This window comes from Ciconia boyciana, chromosome 7 (genome assembly GCF_034638445.1).
Source record: "Ciconia boyciana chromosome 7, ASM3463844v1, whole genome shotgun sequence".
Classification (NCBI taxonomy): Eukaryota; Metazoa; Chordata; class Aves; order Ciconiiformes; family Ciconiidae; genus Ciconia; species Ciconia boyciana.
This window is the reverse complement of record NC_132940.1, coordinates 46402454-46420027: the sequence shown is the minus strand read 5'-3', so window position 1 is coordinate 46420027 and position 17574 is coordinate 46402454. Positions and strand designations below refer to the sequence as shown.

Genomic DNA, 17574 nt, shown 5'->3' with positions numbered 1-17574 from the left:
GAAAAAGGGGTGATCCATGAGCGTGACACTCCGAGTGATTTGTTGCAGCATCTTGCAGAATTCCAGGCTAATTGTATGCAACTTGCTCATTTTCAGTCTAAACCAGTGTGGTTTCTAAGGCTTCACATTTATCTGCTAGACATAAGCAGCAATATGCCCTGTACACACATTTTCAAGCAGAAGGGTTTGGACAAGATGTCAGCTGTTGTAGGGTTTCAGCTGCCATAATTGGTGAGGTTGTGCAGGACAACGACCTGCCTCGTTCTTCCCTCGCTTTGTTTCTCCGAGGGAGTTGTGTTTTGGCTTTTGCTGTCTGAAGATTTACATCGAAGGGAGTTACCGCGAGGACTTCTGAAGCAAACCAAATAATGTATTTTGGGAAACCACAGACCTTTCAAATATAAACGCAGTGGGAGATCCAGAAAGAAGATAAGTCATCCCAATGCAAGAAATTTGGGAATTGCATGGAAGCAAACAGTTAGGAATTCTTTTGGATGGGCAAATTTCAGTGTTGAGCATGAGATTTCTCAGAGCCTCAGAGATGTCATGTGTTGACCACTTCAGATTTCTTGTACTGCAGGTTTAGTTACGTGTGTAAGATAATGTGTCTGAGTAAGGAGCTTCTCCAGCTGGCAGATGCAAGTGGGAGTTTCTTATTAACAACTCTGTGTTCCTGCACAGGCTTTAACTGATGGCCTGTAATAAATGCGTAGTTATAAGCATACGTGCTCCCATCTTAAAAACAAAACCGGGAAAACTATTGTTGGGAGGGATTAAATTATTATTTTAAGGTAACTACAGCTTTCCACAAAGAAATAATAATTAAAATAACAACTGCCTGCTTGCTGGCAAAGCCGCCTGCACCACCCATTTCCATGAATTTGTATTCAAGGTGGGGGATACAAGTCTTGGTCGGAAGGAAAAAAAAAAAAAAGTGCTTTCTAAAGATCCTTAGTAAATAACGAGCTTCAGGGTTCAGTGAACAGCTTAGACAAGTTGCATGTCAGATAGAGCCAAGAAATAATTGCAGCATTTAAATGAAAGTTTGGTCACATTTTCAAAAAGATCTCATGGTTTACTATGGAAAATGGAGGTTAGTTACATATCCTCCTGGGGAAAAAGGCAGTTAATTTCAGGACTGGATAGCGTTGACCATATTTAAATTATATAAATTTACTTTTAGGAGGCATCAAATCAGATCAAATTCTGGTCGGTACAGATGAATAGTTACCAAACTGACAGAGATGAAGATACGGTCCTGGAGCTTTTATTTGCTGTGAACTATTTAACTGCACATTTCCTTTTGCTGGCAGTGCACTGACATTTCACATTCGTGAAGCTTGCCATCCAGTCTGAGCGCTTCCCTTAAACAATTGGCAAGGAAATATTTTCATGTGGAAGGAGATTTTGCCGAAGAATGTTTGTGGCTACCAAATGTTTAGGTGGGCTTCTAAATTTTCTAGTTGTTTTTGCAGCTGACTAAATTAATTGGAAAGCAGCCAGAGAGACAGCAGAGTCCGGTCTGTAGTTGAGCAACAATAAAAGGCTTCGGAGAACTTTATCAAAGCTTCCATTAACCCCCTGCTGATGTCCTCAAACAGGATTTTTTTGAGAGAGTGGAAACACAAAAGCTAGGCTGCACAACTGCCCCTGTGTGTCCATTCAAAGGTTTTAAGTCCGCACAGTTGCTAATTAAAATGCCATGCAGAGTAGCATAAATAAACATCGCTAGTCCCTGAAGCCCACAAAGTTTCTGCACTGGCTCATAGTTTGGAGGGCAGGATGCTGAACTGACCCCACAAGGGTGGGTAAAGCAGCCCCCTTTGGTTCAGATATCCTGTCCTTTATGGGGAGTTGCAAAATGTGCGTCGAGTCCATCCATGAAACCATGAAACCATACTCGCAGAATGCCATCCCAAGGCAGCCTGTTATTTATTTATTTTTTTGCATAGCATTGTGTTGAACCATGAGGACTAAATAGAGCTGTGGTATGCCTGCTGGAACTCTGTAATAATGTTTGCCAGATTTTGGCGGACATCAAAATGCTGAGCACACGAGTGAATACTGCTCCTTTCATTGAGAAACGTCACTTCAGATTTAGCCCCACGTGTGAACTGGTGTGCAGGGAGCGCTTTGTTATTATGGCAGGGCTCCAGTGGGCTTCCCCTCCCAAACAAAGCAGGCAAATGCGTAGCCTCTATCTGCATCTACTTGAAGGATTTCATGGCGTCTCCTTAGATTAAGATAATCTGCCTTCATTACTAAATTCAAGAACCAGAGTCCTAGAACTCTTAGTACTGCACTCCGAGAATGGATTCGGGGTCTCTGAAAGTTGTGATTTGTAATCTGATAATAAAAAAAGTTGATTGTGGTTTTGGATTTATTTTTTTAAATACAGTCTAGAGAGGAAGCTCAAGCATTTGTATTTTATTCCTCTGGTCATTTGTATTTCAAAACATCCCTTATGGAAAAGTCCTGCTGTTAATTTAAAAGGAAATAATAACTTTTCTCTCAGTCTTCTGAACTGTTCCTGCAGAATTTATTAGGATTTTTATCCCTGCTATCGAATTCTATCACCTAGTCTTAAAAAGACCATTGACTGATTCTGATATTTTATTAAATACTGCTACTGTTCCATAAAATCTCTTTAGTTTTGTCTGTATTAAAATCCATTGAAAGTATCCATGGATTATTACAGACAGAAAAAACCTTAAACTGTAATGTGCTTTGGATATAAATGTCTTTCAGTTCCATAGATTACTGAAGACTAAAAGGAAAGCACTGAAGTTTTTAATTAGCTTTTTATTATTTTTAATTTTCTATGTGCCATTAAATGGTCCCATCAATATATAACAGAATAAGACAGTTTTGGCTAAGCAAAAGAGGAAGGTATAGTGGGGCTGGAAGAGATGTCTCATATATGAATTGAGTTTTGTGTGGTGTCCATTTATTTTAGCAAACAAATAAAGGCATGATCTCAAGACAACCCACTACAACGGCTCCCTGGGAAGATTGCGGTTGTCTCGATAACATACTGCGTTCTTTAAATCTGTCCTCTGAATCAGCCTCAATTTATCTTTCTTAGCATAAAAGGGAATGCAGATGGAATGGCTGCAGCCTCCCTTCTAGTTTATCAGGATATTGTGCATGCACATAAATAAGACAGATAGTGACTGGAATATATAAGTGGCTGAGTGTTAAATCCCGTGTTTTTCAAGCTGCCTGGGCACCCTGGGACAGAGTGGCCAAGGGGAGTCCTGTAGGAGCTGCAGAGATTTGTGGGCTCTCCGTTGTATTTCAGACATGATATGCACATCCAGCAGTGCCTTTCCAAGAGCATTTCAGCTGTTTGCTTTCACTGCTGCCTATGCTGAGCGTTAAAACTGCAATTATGCAAGTACTGAGAAGAACTGATTTGAAGAGAGTGGACTTCTTTAGCACTGCTTACAGATGTGGCATTTTTCTTTAACCAGATAATTTTTTTTTAAATATTTGTTACACCAACAAGCTGCGGACATCACATGTTAGAGGGGCTCTGTAGCACAGGAGTTTCCTAGCTTATTTTCAGTCTGACTGATCCTTAAATGGAAGTTACCAGCTTCATCTGGACCAAATGAGAAGATAATCAAATTTTTGGACCTGTTGATGACAAAACTGAACTAAAACCAAAACCATGAACCTTACAGGGAGGAGAGACATAACATTGAAAAGTGCTTTGCATGCTGTTGGAAGAAGAAATTATTTTTGAACTGCAGGTTTTGAATGAAGATTATATTTTTCCTCGTAGTCCCAATCCTGTGCACTTCTCAGTTCCACCCTGTAAGTACCCTTTGGGGTCCTGGCCTTGGAGGGGAGGAGAGACCTGCTGCAGAGATCTTCTCATCAGGAGTCAGGGCAGGCTCTCAGTGTCCTCCTGTCTGCTACGAATCTGGGACTGAAAATGAAGGTCCAGACTCGGAATACAGACCCATCTATGCAATTGCTGAGCTAATTTAGGATTATTGTTTTAATGGGCTTTTATTTGCCCAGACTGTAGCTCAGTACTCCTCCAGGAAATAAACATGGCTGATTTCTTTGTACAACTCCAAATCTTCATAACCTCACGAGATTGATTTTTATTTATTTATTTATTTATTTATTTATTTTAGGATTGAAATTGTTCAGACTTTGTAATGGCACTTGCATTGCACAGGAAACTTTACCAATTATCTTTCTGACTGTTTTCCACGGAGGCAGCCACCTTTAATATTTAATTGCTTATTCCATTTGGGGTTTTTCTAATTGACACAATTTTTAAATGAATAATGCACTAGTTTTCAGTATCCGGCATAAAACCAAAATAATGAAACCCCTTTATAAATTTAATTATGTGCTACCTATGATGTAATCGGTTACTGACATCATGAACTAAGATTTTAATTTTAAGGTTTATGTGTTTCAGGAAGCTTAAGACTTCCCCAGTTTGTCCCTCATCACTTTTTTTTTTTTTTTTTTTTTAACTGAACAGCAAACTTCAGGTAGCTTTGCTTTTTGCAGCAACACTGTGTGCAGCATATAGTTTTCTCTCTCATCGGGTCTATTAATGATTTTTAATTTCCTGAAGAAATTTGCCTGTTGCAGATGAAGGAAAAGAGGCTTAATTCAGTTCCAGTGAGAGGACCTGGTAGAAAAGCTCTGAGTGTGAGAGTTAGATGTGCTGCAGTCTGATTCTCTGTGGTACTTTTCCAAAAGCACAGAGAATCTTTTTTCCCTGAAGAAGAGGAACTTCAATGGGGAGTATGGCAAGGTGTCTTGCAGCATCCTGGAAGAACTGAGGATCTCCAAGTGCTGTCAGACCAGTGTCCTTCACAAAGTGCTGTTAATGTGAGCCCAGAAAACCTAAACCTTGATTCAATCTCGAGAGTTTCTCAACAGCCCAGAGGCAGAGATTGTATCATGTCGAATCCCTCTAACGTTTGTACAGAAGGTACTTTACTGAGAGTTCCAGCTGAACGCTCTGAATATCAACTATAATTAAAATTTATAGGTCATTCAGCTGAAATGTAAATACATAAATGCAAACCTTCTGCACCAGCCTCCTCTGAGTGATGGAGCTTAAAGTAAATAAAGGTGAAGTTCCTTAACTTTGGTGACTTCGAAACAATTTATTACTCTTAAGTGGTAAGACAGGAATTGTGATTTTTATTGTCAGGTGAGTTCTGGGTTTTGATTCTTTTGGCTGCCGCAGGCTGAGGAGGGCATGTTTGAGACCGAGCCAGCAGTTGCTGTCGGAGCTGTGTATCACAGTTGAAGTAAAATGTTTATAATTTTATTATCTTTTCTTCCTCCAAGATTCTTGCCATTTCTAACTTTGGGCAATTGATCTGAGAAACCCAAATGGCAAAGCCTAACTCTCTGCTATTACCGTAGCACTTCAGAAGCCAGGATGAGACAATCTGGCCAAATCTATTTATTAAAATAGCGAATGCTGCTTTAGCAAAATTAGTCATAACATTTATTTATTTATTTATTTATTTATTTATTTTGTTTAGAAGATACTTCAGTATTTCCAAAGCATCTTAGTGGCATACAGGGCAGGGGCTTTTATTTGTCTGGATTTCAGAAAGGCTTTTAAGCAGCTCTTTTTATAAAATCTAATGTTCTTAATGATGAAAGTAAGTGACGAAGTTTTTTAGCACATATATGTATCATCTAGACATCCATGTTTCAAGTAAACAAAAAGTTACTGTGGGAGAACCAAGGAGAATGGCATTAGGAGATGTGCTGCCTTGGGTACCAAATCACCCATTTGCCCCATAGTGGGTTAAGCTTTACTCCATAACTGTTTGGGTAACCACATGCTCAGGTGGCCTGGTGGTAAGTATAAGAAAGGACCGAGGAGCAGAAATGAGGCTTTCTGTTAATAGATACAGACATGAGGCATCAGGTGAGAGGTGTCCTTTGCAACGTGAGTCAAAGGGTTGCCCCTTTGGGATATTAATAGAGCAGGGTCAATATTTTCAGTGTTGTTTTATGGATTGTTGATACGCTATTGTAAGTGGTTCAAAATCTGCACACAAGAAGTGGTTTGCAGGGCACAGATACAGTAAGTTATTTCGTTGGTCCTGTACAATTTAAGAGCAGCTCTTCCCCCTTGTCTGTTGACTCATGAAATATATACAGACATGTCTTAACTCCTCTGACTGTGGGCAGGAGGATGGGAAAATGGGAGGAGGAGTAGCTGGATGGTTGCTTGACTTGAGGAAGGGCTTAGAGAATGGGACAGGGGTCTCATTTGGGGGCATCTGATGTGTCTTTGAGGGTAGCTTTGATTTCCTTGTGGAAGGGGCTGGAGGGGGAGTAGAGGAGTTTGTTTTGAAAAGGCAGCTCAGCAGATCCTCCTCCTGTGCAGCAATACAAAGGTGAAGGACAGGCTATTTTGGGGGAGGAATTAGCTCTGGTGGCTACCTCTGGCTTCCCAGGAGAAACAGCAGTGTGTGTGGGTGAGGCAGAGTTGCCCTGAGGGAATGGTGGTAAGTGGGTCAGAGCTCCAGACTACTTATTTTGAGCGGTTGGGGAATGCCCCGTTTCCAACATTATTATCTGTTTTAATAACTAGAGGTTATGGTCTTTAATTTCTCATTCTGGCTCCCCCAGAGCCCTGTACCCTCGGGTGCTATACATTGTGTCCCAGCATCAGTGGTTTCTGGTGGTCTGTGCTTGCTGTACCGGCATCTGGGAAGTAAGAGGATGATTACAGCATGTCCTTCCCAGAAGTGTTCAACCCAAATTTGGGTCGTGGGATCCCACCTCTAAGTGTGGCTGGTCCAGGCCCTAGAGGAGGACTCTTGAGAGTTACAGCAATCTCTCTTTGTCTGGACTGCGTGGCCCATTTTCTCTGCTTCTCCCAATCCAATATAATGCAGTGGAGCATCAGTGTTGGCTTCTTTAGGCTACAGAATTTATTGTTGTTTATATTGGGTCAGATTCTAACCTCAACTAGAGGGAAGAGTAACTGCAACGTGACCTGCTTTGTGACCAGCGGCTCCAAACCTGCTCAGGTCAGACAGCTGCTGACTAATTCCCCATCTTAACAAATTGCTTACAGCTCTAGAGTTTCTTAGAGCAATTCACAGTGCTAAGTACGTTCACCCTTCTTGTGTTAATCATTCTAGTTAGCATTTAGAAATGTTTCAGTGCTGGTTTTTTTAAGTGGTTGTAATGTTCAGACAGATTTTTATAAATTGCCTTCCAACTGAAAGACTTGTTTTCCTGTTTGTTTTAAACTGGCATTCATACATACAGGAAATACACAGTATTCTGCCATGTTTCTGTTGGCAACTATTAAGTTATCCTTGTCAGAACATGCCAACAGGATTTCTTAGCAAGCTAGCAGAAAGAAAACAAGCAGTTCTCAGACTAAACAGACCCCATGCTTGAGTTGTAATACAGATCTCTTGCTAAATACTATGTAGATTCTATAGTCTTTTGGTTTAAGGCAATCTTTGGGATTGCAGGTTGCAGATTCAGATCTCTGGAGTTACTCCAGACCTGCATTGCATTAGCTGACATCATTATTTGGCCTTCAGAATTGGAGGGCCAGTACCTGAAAATAATGTATTGCTGTCAAGAGCTGGTCCTCAGAAATTAATAGCCAGAACGAGCCATCTCCTAGGTGTGCAAAATCTTCTTTGTCACCCCTGTCTCATTGCAGTTCCTGATGTAAACCACAGGGAACTGTGGTCAGACCTCAGCTCCCATAATTGGTCTGATCTAAATTAGAGCAATTCTGGTATGCTGAACTAGTCTGTGTTAAAACTGTCACAGAACTGGATGTGCAACCCAGATACAGGCTCTTCGTGAATCCTCAGCAGCTACTGCATGTCTCCAAGAACTGAAGCTGGAGTAGGGTGGTAAAAATACAGCACTCTAATAATCCTCAACTACTACTATTTGTTGCTGCTAACAGCCTGGGTTTTCCTTCAAGCTTTTGATTTGATGCAAGTCAGAGCCAGCTTTTGTGGTTTGGCAAGATTTGCAGCGCAGGTTCTTTTGGGAGAGGCAAGAAATGAAAACTTTAAAATGGAGGAAATGTTTAAAACATAATAATGCTGTGTTAACAGTCTTTAAAATCTCATTTTCTAGCCCCTTTCTTTATGAACACATCATTACAAACATAACTGGTGTGAGCTGGTCCCTAGGCTTGAGAGCTTGTCACTTGTTTTTCTCAGAGCTCTTTGGCAGTGACTGGGTTGCAGAGCCTGGAAAGAAAGGAAAGATCACTTGTGCCTGTCATTTTGGGATGAAGGCGTCCTACAAGAGTATCCTGTGGCCGAGCTGGTGCTTTTCCTGAGCAGTGTAATTTCTAGTAACGAGTGGGGAATGTTTAGTGCAGAAGTATTACGGCTGATTGAAGGGATTGAGAAAAAGAGGCCAAGCTCAGCTGTCACACTGCTTCACATTATGTCGGCCAGGATTTTCAAGTGTGGGTGGATAACCTGGGGCGCTTTACTCTAGTGGCGTAGATTTAAAGTCTTTGCTTTAAATGCTAAAGCTTGAAAATGCTGGCCTGAATCTTGGCGTGTCTCAGTTTCCAAGCTGGGAGGTGTTCCTCGCCAGTCGTCATTCCTGGGGGAGGGAGAGGCAGACGGTGGGAAGACAGAGGACTTGGGAATGTCTTGGGAGGCTTCCAGTGGCTCGGTTGAGCAATCAGGCCTCTAGATCCTTGTCCAAGTCCTCACCTGGCCCAATCATCACTAGTACAAATGTTTGCTCCACTTACACAGAGGGAATAATGAAAAAAAACCCCTATGTGGTTAGTTTTTGAAGTGCACATCCAGCCTGCAGACTCTTGCTGGTCCCTAGGAGAAAGGCGTAGCTGTCATACTGGCAGTGAAGAACGAGAATGCCAAACTCTAGCTCAGTTCTTCAGATGTGCACAGACATCTAATCTGTGTGTGCACATAGGTTCACATGTGCAAAAGCCTTTCATGTGCTTATTGTTATGTACGTATGTGGCTTATACACATGCTATGCATATGTTTGGAAATTTGGTCATGCTAAAATGCATTCTCCTTTGTTTGCAAAGCCATTTGGCAGGAGTACTTGGAGCACAGGGTTGGTGTTACTCAGAAACAGGAGCATTTCTGCCTGGACAAGAGAGAATAGTAGGTAAAAGGGTCCAAGGGACCAATGGGAAGCGGAACCGAACACCAACATTTTAGGAAAGATCAGAATTGCTTTCTTTTTAATTTATTCTGGTACATGTAACTAAATAGGGCTGGATACTTCTCCCTTTGCTTGATTTGAAGTCCGTGCGACAGCTAGTAGAGTAAGTTGCTCTCTTACATGAAAAAAATTACCAGAATCTGGCCCGCAGAATGTTGCCTTTCAAAATGATTAAAAACATATTTGATTCTCTGTGTTGTATATCCTTTTCCTGCTGTGAGATTATTTGATAATATAATTTACAAAATCCCATGTAAAACCCCACAATATTACAAGGTAAATATTCCAAGAGAAAACCTGAAATGTGACGGGTTCCCTTAAATGCGTTTTGTCCCACTTAAGAGAAGATCTTTTATTGTCTGGTTCTGATTTCTAAGAGGACTTTTTTCATTGTTAGATTCTCAGAAATCTTTTTTTTTTTTTTTTTTAAGTAATTAATAATGGAGCAGGCTTTTAGTATCTACCCTGGAAGGTAAAAACCCTTAATCACAGTAACATCATTAGTGCTTTCAAGCATTTAATTTTGATGCTTGACAAAGCGCATAGCCATTGATAAGAACAAACAAGTGTTGTTGTGTGCAATTGAGGGAAAAAAGAAAAGCATGAAAACCCCTAAGCTTCAAGTAATTAAATTTAAATATGTTATTTGAATTTAGCTGAGATAATGTACAAACTGTGGGTATATTTTTCAATCAGTGAAAGACCCCTTGAGTAAACATCCATTTAAATTCAAATCATGGGGAGTGGAAAGTAAACCCTGCTGTGGTTAAGAAGGAATCTTCACTAAAACACTGGGCATTGTGTATCTTTGATATCTGAGTACTCATGTGTTGTAGTTTTATAAAGGGCTGTTTTCACTCATGGATGCCTACATACCAGAGACTTTATTGCATCTATTTATTTCCTGTTTTTTTCCTCTCCCCCCCTTTCCTAATTTGAACCAGTAATGAAAAACTGACACTCTGCTTCTGCCATCCTTTAAAGTGCCTCAAAACTGTTACAATTCAGCACTTATTAGCCTTGGGATATGGCTTTATGGCGTTTGGGTGAAGTTTTTGTAGTACATCTGTGCTCTTTCTCTCTCTGTAGGCCGCAAGCTCAGAACCGCAGTAATAAAACTACTAGTAGGTGTTTAATGGCAGGTTATTGAGGAAGTAGATAAAAGAAAATTGCAACATTCACATCAGTACGGAGTGGGGTTTTTAAGGGAGAGGAACTGCTGAGCTTTGAACTAGGGACAGTTACCCTTGGTGCTTTTGTTCAAGGGGACCCCTTTTTAGACACCAAAATACCTCGTCATTCTTCCCTGTGAAATGGGCTGCTCTGGTAGAGTTGGTGCTTGGTATGTACAGTCTGTGCACATGTGGCGGAAAAACTTGCTATTGTAAGCAATGATGATTGGGAAACAAGTTTTTGCTTAGTATTCCTTTCCAAATATCAGGGAGTAGGGAGGAGGAAAGTGCGAAAAGTGAAAGAAAAAGTGATCTCCCACTCTCTTCCAAAAGTATTATGTGATCTTATTGTGAACATCTTAATTGTGTACACTAAGATGTACACAACTGTAATTGTGTCAAGCTGTCCTCAGTATGTTTTGTGTAGGAATGTGTGTATATAATGAATAGTTAGCCCACGCACATATAAGAGAAGATTCTGTCTTTTATTCTGCTCATGATCAAAGCATCATTTTACAACCTGGTACATGTTTGTCTTCACATCATCCCTAAGAGGCAATTGAAAGGCAAAAGAGAGAAGAACAAAGAATGTAAATATTCTGCAGAAGCTCACCCAGAAGGCTGTGACTGCTGCCTGGATTGCCATGATGAGCTGGCAGTGGTGATGTCCTCTTTGTCCTGTACCCTACTGACCAGACTCTTACGCCCTTTTGGGTCCCAGACCTGTTGTTCTTCCAGAAGCCCAGTCTTTCAACTATTCAGGTCAGCTAGTGGATCCTGGAAAACAAGGAAACAAATAAACCTGATTTGTAGGGCTATTTGCAGAAATAAGAGAGAACTGGTAATGGAGGACTTTATCCATGCAGTGGGATAACTGTAGTACTCCCTGTGGTTACTGAGCCCAGTCCCTCAAGGTCCACAGAGTTGCAGATCACCATTCTATTGCATAGACCATTGCAGGTCTGTGCTGCAGAGATGTCAAAGAGCTCCTGGACAGCCTCTTGCAATTCTGGTACTTCATCCTGTAGTTGGACTTCAGCACTCTTAGAATTTCTGTATAGCATATGGAGAGGCAGGATGTATAGTCGAAACAAAAACTCAGAAACAAATTGCTCATCTGCAGAATACAGGACAAAAGAAGAGATTAAAAGTTAGGTAGGGTGAATTTGCATATAGAGGACAGGAAGGAAAAAATAGGGCCATTCGTACAATTGTAATTGTAGGGAGTAACAAAGGAATTGATGTACAAGTCCTCTTTGTGTCCTGGAGGCCAGGAGCAGGTTGTTTATTCCAGTATGGTGTAGTGCCTAAGATCAGCTGTCCATTTTTGAGAGGCATGAGAAAGCACTTGTTAAACTATATAAAGCTAAGCATCTTTCACATGAAGGGGTAGTTAATATATATTCTTCTGCTGCAAATAGCCATTTTACAACAGAGAAGAAATGTGTTTTCATACAGCACTTACCAGCCCAATATTTAAGGACTCACTAAATTCCAATATAAATGCCTGCAGAAATGAAATGGGAAACCAAGGAGGTTAAAAAGAGGATAAAGGAAAGAAAGTGAACTTTCTCTCTGCAATTCTTGAGGTCAGACCAGCATAAGTGACAGATTCTCAGTAAAAAGAATTGCTTGTCTGCCCTGCATGAGGCACCGATTAACTAAGCAGATTTCTCTCCGATTGGTTTATCAGTAATGTTGCATGTGTGTATGTGTTTTAGGGTAACAAATCTGATTTCTAATTTATTAGTCGAACAGTATTCTTACTTACAAAGGGGAAGCAAAAAAAGCCTGATTCTCTGTTGAGGAACTGTGAGGTTATTAAGCAGGTTCTCAGGCGTGCCACAGATACAACTTGATGGAGCACACCTGGATCCTCCCTGTTGGCTGTATTTATAGTCTCCTCTGTCATCCAGTATTTGCCTTTGCATGTGAGAGACAGACAAGGAAAAAGAGAGAAAGGTTCTGGAGGCATTTCTAACAGAGATGCCAAACTGTCAAATAGTAAATCGGGAAGCAGCTCCCTGATGGCTTCACATCAAGAGGAGACACCCTTTTGTGACTGTGCGGCGTCTACTGGTTATTTTCACTTCCATCAGAACTGTCTGATATGGTCAAGTAGGTTTGAGGCTTTCAGCATTCAATTTTCCTTTCATTTATTGTGACTGTTTTATTTATTTGTCTTTCTTGGTAGTTTTCAAGGATACATGTTTCAAGGATACTTTTTACTCTCTAACATTTTCATGGATCGTCATCCCAAAGTTAAAGGTAGAAAAAGAAACAATAAGAAAGGGAAAGGGGGAAAAAAAGAGCAAGATGGCTACAGCTTCAGGGGACAAAAGAAGAAATATATTCAATTTAGGAAGACCTCTAATCTCTGGTTATACAGGACAGCTTTGTTAGATAAGATTAAAAATTTCATGAATGTCCCTTTTTATCCCTGGAGACTCCGCCATTTATACCAGCTATTGTCAGCATCAAAAGAGCTTGATAACAGCTGGCTAGAGATGTGACCACACAGCAACACAACAGCAAGAAAGGGGCAGCCGGGTTCATAAATCTTCAGAAAACCCGTTCTCCCAGCGCAGCCATGAATCTGCTGCTATCACAGTCAAAGGGAGAATGCATTGTCCTCCAGCCAGTCAAAAACCTGAACTTCAGCATTAGCAGGGGCTCTATTGAAAGTGTAGGGTGCACAATGAGATGTTTTCCATTATCTTCTTCATTGCAGCCCTTATTACTGCACACAGATACAGTTTAAAGGTTCTTTGAGTTTAGCTTGTTGCTAGGTAGAGGTTTTCCAAAAATCGCGCAGCCCTTACCCTTGGCAGTGTAATCCTGCTTTTTCTATTCGTCACATCAATCTAGCGCCACATGGGACAGGGTCAGATGATGCCAGTTTGGTACACAATGGACCAATCTCTGATATCTTCTGGCTGGGAAGGAGCTATCAAAGCCAGAATCTGGCCCTTGGGCGCTGAGCTTCCCCATTCTCCTGCTCACAGACTCGGGCGTAAGCAGGACAAGTTAGGAAGCACGAACTGGCTCAGGCTCTTGAAATACAAGTTTCCTGGGTTTTATGGGACGATCCAAATTCATACGTATTCAGCTTTATTCTGGTCTTACTTAATTCAATGGCAATATTTTCTCAGCTTTAGAGAAAACCTGATTGGTCCCTCAGGAATTTCATAGTTCCTGTAAAGTCAATAGCTAATGAAGTAAGTTAATTTTAGGAGATGGAAGAAGAGAATCACTGTGGACCAAACCAAAAGTACAAGTCTATGCACTGTGCCTAACAAAGGACAAAAACAAGGTAGAATCCTTTAGTACCTTGGCCTCTTATGGAGGTTTATACCTGGGTGTCATGAACGTTGCAGTGTTTAGACAACTGTATTGTTGCTTCAAAACTCACCTATCTAGTATTGCCCAAAATCCAATAACAAGCTTTATTAGAGAGGATTAAATGCAATTTTGTTAGAAAAAACAGGAACAATACTTAATGCTTTTAACCTCCCCACCTGCAAGAAAAACACAATTTCTGAAAGTGCTAATGTGGTGAAAGCTATGATTAAAAATATATGTTCCTCATGAAAACTAAATTATTGCTTATAATTTTTTTTTTTTCTTCTGGCAGCTCCGTCCCCAATTGCTTTGATCCAGGCTAAAGAGATAACAAGGCACAGCGTTGCCTTGGCTTGGCTGGAACCTGACAGGCCAAATGGAGTTATCCTGGAGTACGAAGTCAAATACTATGAAAAGGTACGTTAAAAAATGGACAAGCAAGGAGTTTTGTTTGGGTTTGGGGAGAGCTTTTTACTTCATTCCATTACAGTTTATTTCCAGATAGGATTCCATCACTTGAAACCAAATAGATTTAGTTTAATAAAATCCAATTAAGTATTTAATGCACTTGAATGGTTGCTTGAAAGAATAAGACTCAGGCTGTTCCAGCTGTATGGTACGAGTTTATTTTGTTATTTTTTCCTACCTAGGAACTGAGCTTTTGTAGCAAGCCTATTTATAATGAGAATCAATAATGTTGGGCAGAAGTGAAACATTAGCTTTACTTCATAGACAGAAGTATAATAATGAAGTATGTAACACAGTAATAATAATAAAATCTGTTTGCCAATAGCTTCTGCATAGAGTGATAGTGTGGGCTGGATGGCTTTTAACAGAGAATAAGGAAAGAAAATTACATTCTTCATACTTTCCAACTTAGAGGGAGATGTTATTCCTACAAATAACTTCTCAAGTATGGAACTATGAAAAGAGCTATTTTCTTTGAAGGTTCTCTGCAAAAATGAACAATTACCTGCTCTCGCTTGTGTGCGCTCTCTCTCACACACACGTGTATACGTCTAAATTTTTTTTATAACCACTTATTTGCTTCCCTAACACATACAGAAAAAGGCATGTGATTTGCAGGGAAGCTAGATTATTACATTTTCTGATGGATTTTCCAGGCAAAAATAGAACAGTTTTTAAGATTGGACTTTCTGGAAGACATTTTCTAAGTCTTTTCTTTCTTAAAATATTTTTATCTTTTTTTTTTTAATATGGCTCCTGGCTGGTAGGAAGAAAAAGAAAGTGCCAGCATGTGCAAGTAAAATGTTGCTTGTTCATCAAGAGGATCCTATTTGAAGGCTTGGCTAATTTCCAAAGGATTTAGTTGTGTGATTTCTTAAATAATCAGTGATATATGAGCATCATACCTACTGCCTCATCATCCTTTTCTGGCTTGCTTAGAGCTCCATGCAGCACGCAGTGCTAGGGGTATTGAGCAAGGCCGACAGCAGGAGCCCTCGGGACGTATTTTGAGAATTCCATCGTTGTTACTCATCTTCTTTCATCATGACAGTTTTGGCAAGGAAGTGGGGTTCCACGGTTCACAGTGCAACAAGGCATTTTTACTTGATCATCACTGTGTTCTTTTGTTCGTAGGACCAAAACGAGCGTAGCTATCGCATTGTGAAGACAGCCTCCAGGAATACTGACATCAAAGGCTTGAACCCCCTGACTTCATATGTATTTCACGTGCGGGCCAGGACAGCAGCAGGATATGGAGACTTCAGTGGACCATTTGAGTTCACAACTAACACAGGTAATGACATGCCCACTGATTTCTTTTTCTTTCCTTGAGCAAAGAGTGCAAACTGAGCTGTGTGTTGGGAGTTTCCTGTTGGTTGCCTGCACTGTGGTGTTGTCTGTTCTGTGAAAATGTTCTTCCATGGCCGCATGACTGTTAGTGATGCCATGAATCTGACCCAAGACATCTATTTGGATATGCTATATTCTAGATTCTACCAATGAAAATACTTCAGTGTGGCATAAGGAGACATGCATCCTATAAACACTTGGAAGCCATTGATGCTTGAGGGATTTATGTACCTATTTTGTTTACTGTAAATGTAGATGTTTGCACACGTTTTTGGAATATCTCAGTTGCAGAATGGAACCCTGTTATTCCCCTTTGCAGGCTATTGACATAGATCAGTTAGATGTCCTACATCAGCTCACATATTTGCACTTTTCCTTAAACAGTGATGTAAAGACAGAATGTTTGAATTATGTTGTCAGTAGAGCTTTTCACTTTGCTCAAGAAAACATGCAAATTTAGCCCCCAAAATGTTTGCTTTTTGGTGTCAGGAAGGCAATGTGACCAAGCCCATTTTATTTTGGACATACAGGTCTGTTTAAATCAATTTGAGGTCATGCCAGTTAGTGGCAACATCCTTCAGGATGTTAACAGCTGAAAATAATCAATCCAGCAGGAAGAGGGAAGACATTTTAAAATAACTTATTCTTTTTGTGTCAGTTGGGGAGTGATCATCTGTCCCCACTGAGAGAAAAAGGAGGAGGAAAGAAGAGTGGAAAGCAATTAGGCAAAAAAAATAGCCATCATACCCTCTGAGCAACACTGAAGGGGAGAAGGAGAGGGAGTCCTCATTCCCAGTGAACTGAAGTTCCCCAAATCATTATCAAACATCATGTCTTCAGCTAATTAGGGCCCTGTTGGAAAATTGTGTCAAATCACTATATAATAAAGGCCTGAAAGTAGATTTGAGTGCTAAACTGCCTTCACAAGCCAGAAAGCCTCATTGAGTGCTACCTAGGTTAATTTTTTGAGGGTGTCTGACACTAATGCTCCCTTTTCTGTTTCCAGTTCCTTCCCCCATCATTGGCGATGGTACCAATCCCACAGTGCTTCTTGTTTCAGTGGCTGGCAGTGTTGTTCTTGTGGTCATTCTCATTGCAGCCTTTGTCATCAGCAGGAGGTAAGAACTTAAGCTTCTCTCTCCCCCTCTCTTTCATGAGGGAGCTTTTTGTCTCCTCCAAACAAAGCTAAATTCTTTGATTAGCATCATAAACAGTACATTTGCATTACAAGCCTTCTCCCATGTAGCTTTGATCTTCTCAACATTAGTACCAAGCAGCATGTGATGTAATGGCAATAGTTCCAGCTCTATTTGCCCTTCAAATGCAAAGCTGATTCCAATAACTGGCATTGAGAAGCAAGCCAGCTAGAGATTTGTGGTTAGTGTAATTTGAAGTTAAGTTTAATGGGTATGGGTGCAGTAGATTTTCTTGGACTGACTCCTGATAGACAGGGAATAAACAACTGCACTGTTGTGAACTAAGCCATCAGACTGCTATGCTGGTGATTTTTGTGTCTGTATGAGTCTGCATTAGTCTTTTGGGTTAGTCCTTTGAGTGTGAGTGGATATGACTGTAAAACAGAAGCCACAGTCATTCAGCATCATATGCAGTAACACAGCAGACTGGATCGATGGTTATTTCATCAGAGCAGGACCATAATTGTCTACCAAGTACTTGTTCATTCTCCCAAATTCAACCCAGGCATCAGGAACAATCGTGCAAATGGGAGGACAGTGTAGCAGAAACACAGCGTGAGTGTTTCTATCTTCATCTTTATGTTCAGTAAAAAGATCAGCACGATTTTGCTTCAGTGTAATTCTGAGATAAAACTGGATGTATCATTACTGTATCTGAAGCCTGGGATCTGAGGGATGCACGTTTTGTCAGTCTCTGTTGATCAGTTTAATGGCATCAGCCATAAATGTGTACAAATTCCTCTTGATTTGCTCTCTTACTTTAAATTGTCTTAAAGAGCAGTTGAGTCGCTATGATTGTAATATTTGGAAAGTAGACATGCATTGTTATAGCTTTCTAT

General features: G+C 40.5%; 1 protein-coding gene across 2 annotated transcripts in view; it reads left to right on the top strand.

Annotated features, from left to right (window-relative positions):
* The window catches only part of EPHA4 (EPH receptor A4), a 118256-nt gene that overhangs the window by 75937 nt on the left and 24745 nt on the right, over window positions 1-17574 (top strand). For both annotated transcript variants that reach the window (XM_072867810.1, XM_072867809.1), the window contains exons 6-8: window positions 14014-14138; window positions 15324-15483; window positions 16546-16657. In XM_072867810.1, coding sequence (XP_072723911.1) covers window positions 14014-14138; window positions 15324-15483; window positions 16546-16657 — 397 coding nt within the window. The remainder of the gene's footprint in view (window positions 1-14013; window positions 14139-15323; window positions 15484-16545; window positions 16658-17574) is intronic.